We start from the raw sequence: 18,161 nt of genomic DNA on the forward strand, positions 1-18,161 counted from the left end.
TTACGGAATTTATGCAACATGCTTAAATTCATTGTTACTTCTCTAACATACATAAGCTCTTAAAAGGCAAACAGGCATACTCCTGTTTGCATGTCATATTGCTTTCTATGATAAAAAGTCTCCTCAGGTCTCCTCCATCTTTGTATTATTTATCATCACCAATATTAAGGCACAATACATCATACAAAAAAAGACAAGGCACTTCTCTTTGGTGATTACAAAACCCCTTAATTTGTTCTGTTTTTGGTCACATTCAAATTCATGCACACGCGCACACACATATACACAGGCATACACCCTCAGGTAAACAATAAAATCCTTTGTTAATTTAACTCAGAAGAGTATACAAATGGAACTAAATTGACCCGTAATCACTCTTGGGAGGTCAATTAACACTGGCATTCTATGTTGTAAGATTTATTCCACAGTTTTTGCCTCTTCGTTTTTCTTCTTCAGTACGCTGAGCAGATTCTGGGACATAAAGTATGGCCTCTCTGCCGATCCGTCATTGCGCTCCAAGTCTTCCACTGTGACAGACAGAAACCAATGAGAGAGGAGACTGCACGGGGGTTCTTAGGACTCAACCACCAAGTAACATTATAATCGACTTTAGTTTTCTATGACATTAGGAAATACAAATACAAGTCTCCATTAAAGAAAGCTAAATTGGATATCTGAACTCACCTGTTGCCTTCATCCAAATGCCAAATATCAAGACGTTCATCCGTTTTACACATAACAGAACTATTGTGATTAATACAAGTACCTTTAATCAAGAACTACAACCAATAAATATGGAATGTCATCTAGTGTCAGTGGAAAATCTACTTACAACGCTCACAATGTTGACATACAACAAAACTGTACAAAAGCATCCCAATATATTTATACCATGTTAGTAGCAGAGAAGTTAGTAGGCAATGTTCACACCATGCAGCACTGTCGGAGACAGAGAGAGAGACAAAAGAGAGAAAAGAAGAGAAGAGAAAGAGATGCCAAGGCAAGTAGGGTTGGTAAACAATTGCAGGGTTTGCAGAGTCTTAAGAGGTCAGGCTGGTTGCATCATGGCAACACAATCACAGCACTTATACCAGTCTGAAATACCAAGGCAAGTAGGTGGCAATACAATACAGGGAATCCCAGCCAAGCAAGTAATCTTTGGCTGGGGTCTCTACAAGACTCAAGCTACGTAGTAAATACATTTCAGGTTCAAAGCAATATTATACAATATCTAATATTTATAAAGTATATCAAACATGTTGGTAACCTTTTGGCATCAGCTGGCATACGGTAAACAGTGAAAGAGATTCACCGTGGATTGAAATGTGTTGCTTAGAGTGTAAACATGGTACGGTATATCGTGGTTCTGTAGTGCATTCATTGACAGGTATAAGATTAATGATAGTAGTCAGGCACCGATTCAGCACTTAACAATATTCTACAGGTCCTCACAATATAAAAACCAACACTGTCTAAAGACCAACATGACAGAACAATATTTTTCAAGCTACAGAGATGCACTGGGATTCTGACTTGCCTCAGACAATCACACCACGACGGCCATCTCTGAAATGAACAAGCACTGAGGCCAACCCATTGGCATAGCAAAGGTGATATGTATTGTAGCTGGTTGTATAGCCTACACTCAACGGGTTCATATCACATCGTTGGTTGGGTACAGCTGTTCCACTCAGCACGTTTACCCCATTAGTCTACTCTTGCGGTGCAGTGGGTGGATCCTCTTCTTTAACATCCAACTTCTCGTCTTTCTTCTCATCTGTCTCTTCTTTTCCAGATTCTCCTTTTGGAGGAACCTGCTCCTCTGGCTTAGGCTCCTCCTTTGACTCCTCCTCCACGGGCTGCATTATCTCTGGGTCATCCTGTTTCTTGGGGTCTTCCGCTAGAATGACCTCCTCTTGGCTCTTCTCCTCCTGAGGCCCGTCTGTTTCTGCACTGGACTTCAGAGGTTGCTCCTCCTCGTTGTCCTGCTTGAGGAGGATTGCCTGCGTTTTCAGCTGGATCTCGCCGTCTTGTTGCTGGAGAGGGGTGTCTTCCTCGGCTCTTTCCGCGTCCACCTGCGGCGCGGCCTCCGCCTGCACGGCACCGTCCTCCTCATCCAACTTGGTTTTAGAGAGGATCTCGAGGAGCTTGGGCGACATGAAGTAAGGCCTCGCAGCGGAGCCATCGTTTCTCTCCAGGTCCTCACCTTTTTTGAGTGTATGTGTGTAGGCAATACAATGTGTATGTGTGTGTGTGTGTGTGTGTGTGTGTGTGTGTGTGAGTCAGTGAGTCAACACATGAAATTCAAAACGGAACCAAACGATGTGGAGGAAAATGGAAAATAAGGAGGAAAAAAAGTGTGGAAATAAAGACGAAAAATGTGATCACATGGAAGGGAGAGACAAAGAGAAGAGCAGTCAGAAACATGTCAGGAACAAAAAGAGACCTGCAGTTCAGACAGTTGCATCAGTGATTAAAAAGCACAAAGGTGTTATAAAGATTCATCTGCGGAAGGGATTTCACACTAAAACACTGTAGAAGTTCTCCAGTGACTTCAAACAATCAATCAACGATTAAGAAGAGTTACTTACAGAAGCAGAGGAAGAGTGTGTCCACACACATGGCATACACACTGAAGAACCCATGAGCGATGAGGTAGGATCCCACCACAACTGTCTGGAATCACACAAGAATCCCATTGTAACATTTAGTACAACTTTTACACAGAGATGGAATCACGTTCCAATGAGATGCTTCTTCATAAATCTCCATAGGAGAGTCTTGAACCAAAAGAGAAGGCTCTGCTGGCTCTCACCAATATGGGCACCCAGTAGTAGTTGAGAGATGGAGCGGCATCTTCTACAGCTTTAATCCTTCCAGAGAAGAAGAAGAAAGAGAAGACCCCTGTATCGAAACAATTACAATTACAATTTATCCAGAGTGTCTGCATGGTAGCCATATACAACACCATTATTTTTCAGACAAAGTATTTCCTTACCAACAATACCAACAATGAGGAGCTTTCCAAGGAACAGTAGAAAGTCAGTCACTTTGTCTAAAACAGCCACCCTGTATACAAGATTACATTCAAATGAGAGTAAAACAGATTAGAGTAGAACATATCAAATAAGGTGGAAACAATACAATGAAATACATTCTGATTGAATTGCATGTTAAGGATGAATTCAGATTAATTTAAACCAAAGCTTGAAAATGATAGCTCCTCTTGGAGCAGGAATCCCTACCTGACAATGTTCCTCATGAGAAGGAAGAAGGCGTCGCGAGCCGAGGTACAGAAGCTTTTGCCATAGATGGCAATCTAGAGAGAAAGTATTTTATGTCACTTTACAAAACAAAAAAAACGTTGCTTTTTGTCAGACGTGAAATTTGTACAAAAGTCCAAAACCCTCACCATAATGTATGCATTTCTGTTGAGGAACTTGATACACTTCTCCAGGCACCAGAAGCAGCACTTTAAGCATTTCAGCAGGAACTGGGCACACTTGTTCTGAGCACCTGGATAGGAGGCAAAAGCAACAATAATGCATTGTGTGACCATGTGTTATTGAACACAATCAATCACACCACAAATCTATGCAGTCAATTAACCCTGGAGTGCCCTCTATAGGAAGCAAGCTGTTCTTCTTGAGGAGGCTCACGTCTCTACAATGCATGCCAATACACTGCACAAGCGTATGAGAAAGGCCAGCCCCTTATAGTTGGGGTTGAACTCTACGATCTGGAGGTGCTGCAGGTTGGAGAATAAGTAGGAAACTAAACGCTATCCTAGAGAACTCCTCACATCCCCTCTAGCCCCTTTTCGACTGCAGCTTTAGCACCACACCACACCACACCGCACCACATAAAAATATCTACATTTTCCATTACACAAAACTAAGTACCCCTATCGGTAAGAAACAAATTAACCCTTTTAACTGTGATTATAATACAATATAAATTTGTATTACAACTATCCTAATTATAATACACTATAATGGATTATAACTGTGAGTATAATACACTATAAACTATTAATGTATTACTATGATAATTATAATACACTGGTGGTCTACTGTAAATGAAAAGTCAGTGAGTGATCAGTCATTATGAAATGTTTGGCCCTGTTTGGCCTAGCTCAGACATACTCTAGATTGGACACTTTTTAGTACCACATTTAGTACCACTTTCACACCACTCTACCCAGGTCCTTGTAGTGGAAAACCTGGCACAAGTGGGCGGTGTGGTGTAGAGTGGTGTGGAGTTGGGCCTGTGGAAAAGGGGCTTATGATGAGCTACGGTAGTACTGTAGCAGGCACAAGGAGCACATTCAGCCACATGCCCCTTCGGCACACCACAAAGCGACTTGGCTAGTCCTTTGTGCCAAATCTGCCAATAGCCATCAGGCTCCACAACTAAGCATGACCCCCATGTGAGAGCTTTTAAGGCTATTTGTTTGTTTGTTTTGGATTACTGACTGCTGCTTTAGTGTAATGTCTGGGATTCGAACTCGGGTCTCCCATGTAAACGTCCAATATCTTAACCATTACTAGACCAAAGGGATATCTCTATGGACCAGGGGAGATATTAGACTTTTGAGGCCATCAGGCTGAGGCAGTGAGGCACTCTGCTACACTAACTAACACTCTCTGTTCCTCTGGATTCAACACTGAGACCCTCTATACTCAAACTGAACTGAATTTGTGTGTAGCTGATCTACAAGCTCACAACTGATATTGCTCCAGATATTCACTGTTGAAGGTCTGTTGACACTGTACATATTAATTATCATAATAACTGTTTAAGTTCTGCCAGCTTACCCTTCAACTTGTGATCCAGGTATTCTAAGATGACCCTGGTCACCTGTACCAGAGACAGAATGAGAGAGCCGAAAGCCAGGGAGCCTGTGTGATATCTGGAAGCAGGAAGAAGAAAGCAGGAAGAAGAAAAATAAAAGTTTAAGGCAGGGGTCTTCAACAGGGGATCCGGGACCCCTAGGAGGTCCTCAGAGTTACTACAGGGGGGCCGCCAAATCTTTGTGTGATAGGATAATTGTTTTAAATTAACAACTTGAACCCTCACATCCATATTCTGAGAACTTTAGACAAAAATAGCAGATCTACAAGCTCTGAATGCCTCGTGCTGCAAGGCGTTGAGAGCCTGTAGAGTGGCTGTTTTTGGCAAATAGGTTTGGTGTAGAGGTCAAATAGAGCAGTGAAAAGGTCAAGTTTTTTAGTATCGACAATTGAAGTATTTGAATGTCTGAAAGAACACAACACGAATCCAACATAGACTGATGACAGTGCTGTCAAACAAGTCTATGAATCTATCTAGGAAATCGATGAAAGTCTGCGACACAACGCACACAGCCTACCTGAGAGCCCTTCCCAGGGAGGAGAAGATGGGAAAAGCGGGGATGTCATCAGGCTTATTGAAAGCCCAGTAGTAGGAGGCAAAGGCCCCTGCCAGGGTCACCTGCCCCAGTGCCGTTACAAAGTTGGCACACCAGAAGAAGAGGAAGACGTTGTAGAACTGGAACAGGATGAGGTATTTGTGGTAGAGTGTCTCTCCACCGTAGAAGGCAAACAGGCACTCTGCATCAGAACACTGAGCTGAGATGTTGGAGGTGTTGAATGTCTGTGGAAAGAAATATATTAATGTTGTTGAGTAGAGTACACTGTGAAATGCTAATATTACTATGAAATGAGCTTAAACAGCAATGTTGTGATTTTTGAGAAACATATATTAAATTATAGCAGATGTTTTTGTCTGTCTGGCTAGTGAAATCGTACAGCCAAACTAGCTTTCATGCTAATATTAATAATGACTTGTTATGCTAAGTGTAAAATTGCCAGTGGTCAAATGTGTAGCCTAAGTGACATTTAGTGGCATACCTTGGGATCGCAGGTCTCTCTTGAGTATTCACACTCAGAGGTGTTGAACACTTTGTACACCTGCTCATTAGAAGTAGACAAGAAGCTGTTCACACATGTCAAGGAGGTTTTGATCTCAGTGGGAAGAGCAAGGCATTAACAATATCAAAGTTATGGTATTGATTCTTTCTCGGGCCGTCCTGTGCTAAGAATTATAACACTGCAACTTTGCACTTAAATTTATTTTAGATGTAAGCAAGCAAGGAAATTGTATTACTGCATTTCACTGGTTAACCAAACCAAAATATGCAATGTAACATCTGGCTTAGAAACGAGGTCAACTGGCTGCGTCAACAGTATAAAGGTAATACTCCTCCCATGCAGCTGAGGTGGCGACAACGTTTCGTTTCTCTAGAAGCCCACAGGATGCACACAGGATGTCAAACTAAAAAAGTATTATGGTGCTTATGGTAAGCTTGCAAAAAGGCAGTATTGCGGTAATGCGGTTATTGTTCCAGCTCTGTTTGTACAGACATTGTATATAGACTTCACTGATATTTGTTATATTACCGTACAATGTTATAAGGTCCATTACAGAATCCCACTCATCTCTTTTCATTGGGAGGGCAACAACAAAAGGATACACTGCAGTGATGGCCCAATAGGCGATCACCAGAGCCAGGAGGGCAAACGTCAGCAGTGGGTAGAACAACGATGACATCACTTTCCCAATCGCTCTACAAGAGAAAGAAATCAACAGCACAACAGGTGACACTCTGTGGTTTTGTCAAAAGTGAATCAAAAGCCCTCTTCATAATAAACAAGGCTGTGTGCTCCTTTTGGGTGAAATGACAAAAGGATGTTTGCTTCTTTTGTTGCAACAAACAAACTAAAAATGGTTGAACTATCTCCTAGCTTGGCCACTTAGACGCAGCTGTTGACCACTTAAGCCCTATTTGTCGTACAACAAGTAGCGAAAAAAGATTATATATGAGCTTTGTACGTGGGTAAAATGTGGGCTACAAGGAGCCCACATATCTTTTAAGAAAATAATATTTTTTCTTTTCTTTTTTTCTTTTTTTTTACATTTTTGAAATGATGTCCAAATAAATGTCAGGGTTAATGCACAGTTAATGAAACTGCAACAAGACTGAATGTGGATGGCAAGCCAACTGCAGTTAGTAGTAAAGAGTTGTATGAGACTGACCTGCTGGCTTCCTTGATGAGGGCGATTGCAATGAGGACTCTTTTCCTGAGGAAGATGAGCAGCAGGATGATCACCACTTCTACAATCGCCAAGATGATCACTGGGCAAAAAGAAGACAAAAACATTATTGCAAACAGGACAGTGATGTAATTTATGTTTGGAATTCTGTCTTCTACCACCCAAAGGCATGTTGAAGGAATAGTTGTGGTTTTTAAGACACAGTGTGGTATGAGTTACAATAGTAGTGGTACAGAGAAGCATGGACATTTAACTTTTAACTTTTTTACTAGCACTGGTGCTACCAGTTTAAAATGTTAGGAGCACCAGAAAGAATTTAGGAGCACCCACCAAAATGGAAGGAGCACCAGTATGTTATCGATGTTTTTAAATGAATAAAAAACGATATAACATGAAATGGTGAAAGGAGCCATCTCTGGGGCTTTATGCAATCATCCGGGTCCCAAATTTAAACTGTCCCTCATCCATCCATGTAGTCAGAGACCCACTGACAGAGCCGTATAAAACATCTTCAGATGAGACCCTTCCATTGATTCCAATCACATATTCATCTGTTTTTTTGTTAAACTTCATAGCCTTAATATGGATAATATAATTCACAATCGTAGCTATAAAATAATTACAACGTAAATATACCATGGTCCATTATAATACATTACAAGAGCCTACTCACTTCAAATGTGGGCAATTCACACTGATCAGGTTTTTTGTGCATATACATTTCTTAAGAATATTTACAACCGTTTTGAAACTCATCCAATAAAGTAACTTGCCATGCTCATACACACACCCACACCCACACCCACACCCCCACACCCACCCACACACACACACACACACACACACACACACACACACACACACACACACACACACACACACACGCCGGTCAACCTCTTCTCATTCACAGATTTCACACACAGACAGACTTGCGTCGGTCTCACAGCCACATAGCTCTGGTCTATAGCGTTAGTGGAGAACTAACACTAACGCTATGGACCAGAGCTAACAGGCACACAGGGAAAAATAGTTTACTCCTCTCCGTGCCGTGGTGCAGCTGGATTGTTTCTCAACTTACAGATACTTCTAATAAAGTAGGCTGCTTTCTGACAAGCGGCACATAAAAGCGCTGGAATGTCCGCAATCAGTGATGCCCCCGTATCGCTCCATTGTAATAAGTAAACCAACACGCTACATGCTATTAGATTAGCATCCAGAGCCACTGCAGCTCAGAGGGGACGGCCACTTGTTTTCTCAGGTGGCAGGGAGCGCTCGTTTAGGTCCACTCGACCGTCCGTTTCGGTCGCATCACAGCAATAATTTGTAGTCGCACAGGTGCTCCCAATTATAATTTTAGGTCGCACAGATTAAATTTTAGGCGCATTTGCGAAAAAAAATGCTTACTGAAGGCCAGCCAGGTCTGCCTGATCTGCAGGTAGACAGAGAAGTCCGTCTGCACGCCCAGGTCGCGGATGGTGACGTCAGCTCCAGGTTCTCCCCTCAGACTTCTATATTCCATGAAGCAGTGGAAAATACCTTGTATATATAAAGCACACACACACACACACACACACACACACACACACACGCAATGATATCCAAGTTAAAACAAATTTAACTCAAATTTCACTGACGTTTGGAGGGAAGATCAGTCCAAACTAAAAATAGACTTTGTATGTTATTTTGGAGCATTAAAGAGAACATTTATTTTTTGAATACATAGCTAGTCATATGAGACTTACCATAACCAATGACGAGAATGACCGATACAATCATCACCCAAACCATGATACCGGCCAGGTAGCGCAGCAGGACAATGAAGATCAGACTGACTATCATGGCTATGAACAGACCACTGTGGAGAGTGGACACAAACACACAGGGCTTTTAACCAATGTGTTCAACAGTGTTTTAGAGCAAAAAAAAAGTAAACATTTTTAAATAGCCCAACACGTGTTGTGAGCTTGTAGATCGGCTAGCTTGTAGATCGGCTATTATCACTATTCTGAAGGTGGACAATGAAGTATACAATATAAGCGTTAAAGTAACTTTACATTGCATTATGGCTACAGTATCATTTCCCCAAGACAGTTGAGGTTAATCTAAACTTCATGTGGGCTCCAAATAAATAAATTAAAATGTGTAACGGTAATGATATTTAGTGTTGAATTAATTTTATTTCAAGCAAGTTTCAAATCTTTGCAAGTAGATTTTCATACTGTACAGGAATTCCTTTGGAAATCAAACAAACCAAGGTATGGTTTTGGAAATGGTCGGCAATAATATCAAATACAGTGGTAATCAATGGGCTAAACATGCCAGTCCACCAGTATCGTCTTATAATGACCAAAGAATTATGTGACTCACAGCAAAATCCACTGCCAAGATTGAGTGTAGTCTTCAAAGATCCTCATGGCCACTTGGCGAGCTTCAACAACCACATTGGACTTCCTGTGAAGGAAAATAGTAAAGATATTTCCCACTTCCAACTTCTGAAGAAATGAGAGACGTTAATGTTAGGATATGCTTAAATTCAAGGTTAATCTAAAACAGTGGTTCTCAAAGATGGGGATCCACGGCCAATGATTTTAGGCGTGGTTAGTTTGAGAACCACTGATCTAGAGGACAATAAATATAGAATATTTACAACCTTTTTGGTTGTAAATAGCGTTCTAAAACAGATACCTTGTCACAGAGTAAAAACGACTCACTTTGATGCGTCTAGCAGATCCGTGGCGCTGACATTCTTCCCCTCTCCACCATCCATTATGGTCTCGTTACCCACCACCACCACACCACCCTTCAGCGTTCCCAAGGCAGGGAGGCAGCGACGGGTGACTGGTGAGGACAGACGGACATTTCAAAGGTAAGTAATAGCAATGTATTCATGTACACAGTAGCAGCTAGTGATAGAGCATGAGTGGGAACTGAGTGACTATCATTGCAATCGGGCATAAAGCATGTACCGTATACCTAAAACTGTTACTTTTCAGGAAATGGAAAATATTACCTTCCAATAAATCCAATGTTATTATTAGTTTATAAATCCCACAGACAGACCTAACCACATTCAAAAATAACTATTTTAAAATAAATAACTATATAATAACTATATCCACAAGCTCACATTGCATCGCAACACGTTGTGAGCGTGTAGATTGGATATTTTAATTATTCTTGCACGATGAAGTAGGCCATTGAGTTAACCCAAAAACATCAAAAGTGAAAATACAAGTTTTATGCTCGACAGCGACCATATCGTCACTGTCGGGCAGAAACCTTGTATCTCCAAGTTTCAAATTTGTATGTTTTTTCACAAAGGAAAGCCCTGCTTCACCATACAAGGCTGTCGCACTTCAGGTAGTGAAAACAGCAGATCTACAAGCACACAATGCCTCGCACCGGGATCGGCTGTTTTCACTAGTTTAGATCATTTTTAAAGATAAGATAAAGATAAATACAAAACGAACGGTTTTGGACATACAAGGTTTCCACCCGACAACGACGATATGCAGGTGAGATGGAATTTACTCACAGGCTTTACTGGGCATGAGCATGGCGGGGCAGAGGCCATCCCTAAGGATCTCAGGTACACTCTGAAATACACATCAGGAAGAATTGAATAAAACTCCTGATTTTCACTGTGTAGGAATCCTGTAACTGAATCTTTTACAGTCTCACACCTCAGTATATCAAATATAACTGTATTTTAGCACATAACCCATCATCGTTTATTTTTATGTCACTCACCATTTTTGTGAAGTCCACACCTTCCTTACAGAATCGTTTGTAGTACTCCTTGTCTTCTGCCGAGCTTAACTTTGATGCCGCTTTCACCAATGTAAGGGACTTGGTAGGACAGCTTTCCACACATATCTGCATGCAAATTAAAAAACGTCATGAGAGTCGTCGTGATATGAGCTTAGCTTGCAGAAAACACATGTTACTGTAGGTACAAGTAAAATGTTCTAGAAAGGGATGGAAGAAGAAGAACTAAAAGCAATATTTGAGCATGAGAGACCGTGTGGAGGTCGGGGGCATATCTAACCTGTGTAGTAGGACACTGGAACTCCAGCAGCACCAGGGGACTGGCACACTTCAAGATGTTGAAATAGAACAGCAGGGGCTTCTTGCTGTTGAGTAGGAATTACACTTTTAAATGAGAGGCATCAGAAGTACTGTATGTCTTGTTTCAATCTCAAAGCCTAAAATGCTGCTAATTATCAGATTTCTAAATACCGGTATGCCATTTGTATCTATTAGGTTTTTTTTTTAAACACAGGTTTAAAGATGAGAGAACTTACTCTAGAGGTGTTCCCTCCTGGCCACAGAACTGTCCCCTGCTGTCTGTAGGATAGATGACCTTCCTAGGGTCACCCTGGGACCAGGCTACACGGAAGACAAACAACAAAATAAATCACTAAATAAATTTGCATTTTTTGTTATTAAACTAACAATGTAATAACACTGCAACTCAGTGCGCTGTAACCTATTTACATTGTTTGCCATGTTTTGTCTCACTCTAGGAAACTCAAGACAGATATATATTCTGTAGTATTTGTATATTTAATCAATTAATCAGCCAGTTAGTGTACAGACAGTATGATAGGTCATTGTGAACGAAGGAACAACGAGTAAGGACCAGGGTTCGAATCCGACACACATCTTGGTCTCACGTGTCTGTCCTTTCTCTCTGCACATGAGCATTGAATGCAAATCTCATGCGTTTGTAGGTTGCACAGCAGTAAAGTTCATGCCCACCACCGCAGAGACTAGGGGTTTGAATCCTTTGTGAAGCATCTGCATAGCAACAAACACAATTAGCTGTGTTCATGCCCGGTAGGGATGGTGATCTCTGTCACTGCATTAGTGACTCACACAAGATGGTCAGGGAGCCTGATCAGTGAGAGCTGAACTGTACCTCTACACTCGTTACATCCTACCAGTGAAACTCCTCACTGAGAGGAGACACCTACACCTTCCCTCGGACCAACCAGTAGGGGTCAGCAGCGACAAGGGACTACAGTACAAGGGGACTTAGAAATTGTCAGAATGACAAATTGGGTTGTTTTTAAAGGTTGTGCATGGTAAGTATTCAAGCACTCAATATGTAATTCATATAGATTATAAGCAAACACAGGTTTATGTGTATTGTCAGAAAACATTAGCAAGGTAGATTCTCACCAACAATGCCCACAGCAAAGTAGCCTATAATGGCTATAATGAAGAGAAGACAGCAGATGACATCTGTGCAACCTCTGGAAAAGCATAAGATAGAGAGAGCACGGAGAGAGTTTGAGAGTCAAGTACAGTATAAAATGTTTCCTTGCAGTGATTGAAAAACAGTTTTTAATATTTTATACACAAAAATAGCTAATCTATAAGTTATATATTCTTTCTGATCATAGGGATGGTGGGGTTCATGTGGTTATTGACATGAAATGGTTGTTTGCTTAAGACCGTGTGCATGCGTGTGTTTTAAGGGAAGTGATGATGTCATGACTGATGTGTGTGTGAACATAGATGAGAACACAGTCAATGGCACCATACTTTCCTAGTACAGTAGGCGAAGAGATGGAGACATAACGATAACATGAGAATAGAGACACTCTACCTGTTGTGAATGGGTCCCTTGAAGGTAGGGTCAAACTTCCTGGCCTCCCCTGAGGAAAGAATGACATGTTTTTGTTATTGTACACTCTAAAGAAAGCCACTATTTCAACCTGTAGTATACCAACACTTACTATATGAACACATTCTGTGGAGAATCCAAAATATAACTAGGACTGGTTAACATCTTGATATTAATTGATATATCATGATATGAGAATAAATACTGTTACATTGTGAGTGTCGATTTTTCCTGATCTATATCGCACATACTAGAAATATAGCAGTTATATTTACTACAGATATTGTATACAGTATTTGATATTTTAAGCGGTTGCACTTGGTGGGTACATGAGTGCAAATTGTGTCTGCATTTTCATTAAAATGTGCATAATCTATCATGCAAATGCAATATACATGAGTGCACGTATGTAATGACAAAGCAAGTAGGGGTACAACAGTTAATCGAACTAATCAAGTTAATTAATTGTACTAATAAATAATCGATTTGACTCAAATAATCAATCGAATGAGCACAAATAGTAGATCAAGAAATTAAATTGTGAATAAAAAATGGAAAAAAAACATTTGATTAATCGAAAAAGTAATCAATACAATAATCACTACGAATATAATCAATAGTCGCGTCTCTAAAAGCAAGGACCTTTTCCATAACAAAAGAATCCTCCCATCAGACTGACATGCTTAGCAACCCACTAAATGACTCCCTGGTGACCAAGAGCTCCTGGTGAACATTCTCTGCCGCCATGGTAACACCTCGCAGAGACCAGAGAGAGGAGAGGAGCAAAGTCAGCCCATACTATCACACAACGGTGTCACTCAATGCCTCAAATAAGTGATTTTCAAGCAATAAACATCACACAGTGCATCGCAAGACAGTGTGCAACATTTCATCTATAACATACATGATTTATATAGATAGAAAAATAATTAAGGAACAATTGAAACTGAATAGTAATTAGAGATGTTACCGATCAATCGGCAATGGATCGGATCGGGCCGATCAAAGCATGATCGGCGATAATCGGTGGTTTAGATCAGATGGTAAATTCACCGATCCGATCCGATCGGTGCATCTGATCAACCAGCCGTTCAGTATGCCCACTTGAGGCCATTTTGGGGTATTGATTTCCACAGTGCTGAAGGAATAATTAGTTACTGCTATGATAATAAATACATAGTAATGCTGGTAAATAACTATAAGGCAAATATATAAATGAATTCATGAGTGAATGAATGAAATAAAGTTTAACATTAACATTTAGAAAATATAAATAATAACTTGATCGGATCGGTGATTGATCGGGATCGGGTGATCAAACTTTTGTGATCGGTGCTCGGTGATCGGTTCCAAAAAACCTGATCGGACCATCCCTAATAGTAATATGTAAATGTATGGTGTGCCCCACATCCTGCTAGACTGCCATAACACTAATGCCACCCTGAACTGTGAAATTCACATGAAAATCACTTGTTGAGACGGCATCTTATACTGTCCTGCCTGTGACTGTAACCTCATAGCAGCACAGTGAGGTTCTGAGCCAAGTGACCACTAATGTAGCTGTCGACATCTCATAATCCACTGTCACAGAGATACAGTATAACATTGAGTCACACTCCCCAGCCTGCAAACACGCCCTCAGTGGCATAATAACATAACGGATTGATTTACAAGCACCATCAGATACATTTTGGAGAAGGCATTACTGGAAGCTGTACCATAAACAATGTCCACTGGTGGTTAGGTGTTGTTGTTGCAGAATCTGAAATGCTGTGGAAACCTTATAGTATATCACAAGTCCTCCTAACTATGTCAATAAAACTAAAATGGACAACAACATCCTGGTTCAACCAGCCAACCGAACCTACAGACTTCTTAAAGACACTCATACAGTTACAGTACCTTTCTGTCTGCCTTTCATCGTGCCGCTGTTATTTCTCTCTCTCAGTGTCTTTCATGAGCAGATGTGACCAGAGGTTTCTCAGTGTGTTGTATAGAGCAGTCGTTTTTCTTTATATGTCTACTTCCTGTCTAGTGTGGTGTGCCTTGAGTTCTTCACTTCCTTCCTTATTCCTCTTGGTTGAAAACTACAGTAGTTCACACTTCACAGTCACTTCAAGTATCAGTCCGCCTTCTGCAACTTTCTATCTTTCTTCCTTTTGTTTGGTGTAATTTCTTCCTCTCAACAACCATTTTGTCAGGGGAGTTGTGACACTCACACACATGCACGCACACACACCCACGCACGCACGCACGCACGCACGCACACACACACACACACACACACACACACACAGACACAGAGGAGTGTTGCGATGGTGAATTGAGAGAAGAGAGGCCTTAATACAAAGATTGGTGGCTTCTTTGTCATTAAATACAAGGCTTTTGAACCCTCTGTTGCCAAGTGGTACAAATGTGTCAGAGTCATGGCTCTAATCAGAGCTGGGTGTAGTAGTCATCAGTTCAGTGGGGAATGTTCAGTTCAAATGTACTCAGCTAGCAATGCATGGCCTGAAGCTAAACATTCTTTAAATCTGGCAGAATCATCAGTCATTTCACAATATTCTTGATAAATTATGTTCATTCACAGTTTCCTCAACTTGCTTCAACTTGAGATAAAATGATTAAGAAATGACTCAACTGTCTAATGTCCAATCGTAGTACTGCAATCCCATCCATTATTGCATTATAAAAAATATACTGTATGCCTATAAAAGGTAACAGGAAGATAGACTCCAGCTGAGTTTTTGTCCATCGAGAGATATGGGACTTCTCACAGTGTATTCACAATTTCTGGTTTCTAATTTTAGAGTCTTGACATTCTACTCTTAGACCCTTAGACACATGTGAATTTGCCCAATATCCCTCACCTTCACCTTCAATTTACAATTGAACTAATTAGTGTTTAGATTAGTTTAAACATCAGTGATAAAAAAACAATGAACAAAGACATTTTTTTTTCTTTTTTCAGCATTTGCGAGACAATGACTTGATTATTTGGTTATGTGCGTGATTGACACTTGAAGAGGCGGCATGCTGAGCTATATGACTGATGAGATAACACCATCCTACATGTTCTCTGAAAGCACATGATGGTACCATGTTGACACGCCCACCTCTACTGCCATGTGACAGACATTCGCCATTCCATACAGGAAAGTGCTGGTTACATACAGCATACACATGTACCCCAAACCAGAAACAGGGCACTGGGTTTTATGATGTCTATGGTAGGGTTGTATATGCGGCTAGTTGGTCTATTAACCAGTGCATCGCCCTCCCTTTTTCCTTCTTCAACAAATATGCTATTTTTGTAAAACGTTCAAATGCTATGACGTGCCAGAATAGGGATGGTAGGGTTCATGTGGTTATTGACATGAAATTGTTGATTGCTTAAGACTGTGTGCATGCGTGTGTTATAAGGGAAGTGATGATGTCATGACTGATGTGTGTGTGTGAACCACTAATGGGGCCACAGGACTTATCAGATGGCCCCGTCCCTTAAGTGGATGTGTGTGTGACTGTGTGACTGTGTGTGTGTGTGTGTGTGTGTGTGTGTGTGTGTGTGTGTGTGCGTGCGTGCGTGCGTGCGTGCGTGCGTGCGTGCGTGTGTGCGTGCGTGCGTGTGCGCGCGGGAGTAAGCGAGCATGTGCACACACACTAACTGATTACTCAAGTGACCAAGTGTGTATATTGTAATGCATCCAAGTGTTTGCCACTGCCAGCTTAGAACTGACTGGATGCCCCTTGACTCAGTCTGTTGAGTGGGTAGAGTGGGCAAGGAGAGACACTGTGAGGTCTGTGCAAGCTGCAGCCTGCCTGGCTCTAATCTGCCCCGGCCTTGCCACGCCTAGCCAGGGAGAACCTACCAAATCTAGTACAGAGGAGAATCTTGAGTGCCAATAGAACTCTGACTGAGAGGGTAAAAAAGCAACTGGCCAAATATCAACAATGTAACAAATTCATAACAGCACAGCCTGATTTCACCCTAATACAACGGCAGCACTGACGATGAGTCACGCTCCTGCATAATGCATTAGTTTCTTTTCTACACTGTAGTGTAGACACAGGCTTGTGAAAAATGGCAACAACAAAAAAGGATGTTTGTTTGCAATCATTGTGAGAGAGTTGTAGCTCTGCTACCTTTAAAGATCTCTGGAGGGTTTATGACCATTTAGTCTGTGGGGGAGGGTAGCGGTGTGAAAAATCATGTATACATGTTAACAGACAAATCAAATGAACACGAACAAACTCCACACAAGGAACCTCAAAGATCAACTAGAAAGGATGTGCTCATATAACTTGTATTAGGCGTGAGTCTGGACTTGCTTTTCTTAATATTGAATGTAAATAATAATAATAGCTCTAGTAGAGCCCTAGTATTGTTGGTGAGACTGAATTTCTGTTGAGCTCTCTGTGGCAACGCTAACATGTAATGACAATGACGTGGAGGAGTATTAAGGCAAGAAAAACACGGGTTAGGAAACTCCATGACTCAACAGTTCATATGACAACCAGCCCTGCCCAGACACAGGACCACAGCCAGACCACAATGATGCTGAGTGCCATGGATCCACTTGGCAGATAAGAGTGTTAAAAAGCAATGTCCTACAATTTCATGGCTGTTACAGAATATTAATTTGGCACAATAATAGCCTATGTATGAACTTGTATTTGAGCAAAATGGGTATAGTCTGTCTAGCTACCTACAGTATGTTTGACATTACAGTTGTGTCAACAGTTGTTTTGGGAGGTTCTTTGTCAGGGGGAGATGAGATGCACAACTACACATAGGCTACGATAAGGCTATTTTAGCTGCGTAGACTTTCACTTTAAAAAGTGAATAGCTAATCTGAATATGTAAACCTTATAACTGAAGATTGTGCACTGTGTAAATATAAGGCCTCAAACAACTGTCTAGCAGACGACAAAATGCGAACTCTACTTCAAGATCCACATAATTATGCCAGTGCCACCACTGTTATAATAACCTGACGTAGCCTAATTTACTCAAAATATTGTAGGACAGCGACAAACGATATGGTTGTTACGTCTTCGTGTTGCCGTTACATCTTTGCTGCATAGGCGGTTACACAGAGACAGAGCAGAGGCAAATACGACCAGAATTTCGTCTCCGAGTCCGTGCGTCATCTTAATTAATTACAGTGAAAATGAAAATACGTGTTAATCTAATCTGTATGCAAATGTTCCAAGAACATTTAAGGGATGAAACAAACGGGAGACTGGGGTTGAGGCTGCCTCTGGTTTTAGGATCCATGCGGTCCACACCCATAAATCCATCCACTACAGTCATTGTTTCCATTTCTTTTCTCCAGACGTTTTCAGGGGAAAAAACAAGATCCAAGAAAGGAACACTGAATGAAACGTATTTCTTACCATATTTAGGGTCCGGGGTCTTCTCTTCCATTTCCAT

General features: G+C 41.1%; 1 protein-coding gene across 1 annotated transcript; it reads right to left on the reverse strand.

Moving 5' to 3' along the window:
- Window positions 1-61: 61 nt before the first annotated feature.
- On the reverse strand, window positions 62-18,161 carry slc44a2 (solute carrier family 44 member 2 (CTL2 blood group); the record flags this gene model as incomplete). Its single annotated transcript, XM_080721312.1, has 22 exons — window positions 62-527; window positions 2,592-2,676; window positions 2,816-2,904; window positions 2,999-3,069; window positions 3,246-3,319; window positions 3,413-3,516; window positions 4,818-4,912; window positions 5,372-5,634; window positions 5,892-5,976; window positions 6,515-6,607; window positions 7,078-7,177; window positions 8,500-8,631; window positions 8,838-8,950; window positions 9,463-9,546; window positions 9,807-9,933; window positions 10,631-10,691; window positions 10,846-10,971; window positions 11,144-11,228; window positions 11,400-11,484; window positions 12,280-12,353; window positions 12,710-12,758; window positions 18,125-18,161. The coding sequence occupies 22 exons, from the start codon at window positions 18,159-18,161 to the stop codon at window positions 418-420; spliced, it is 2,142 nt and encodes a 713-aa protein (XP_080577438.1). The 3' UTR covers window positions 62-417.

This window comes from Nannobrachium achirus (assembly GCF_963921795.1).
Source record: "Nannobrachium achirus genome assembly, chromosome: 3".
In the NCBI taxonomy this organism is placed as follows: domain Eukaryota; kingdom Metazoa; phylum Chordata; class Actinopteri; order Myctophiformes; family Myctophidae; genus Nannobrachium; species Nannobrachium achirus.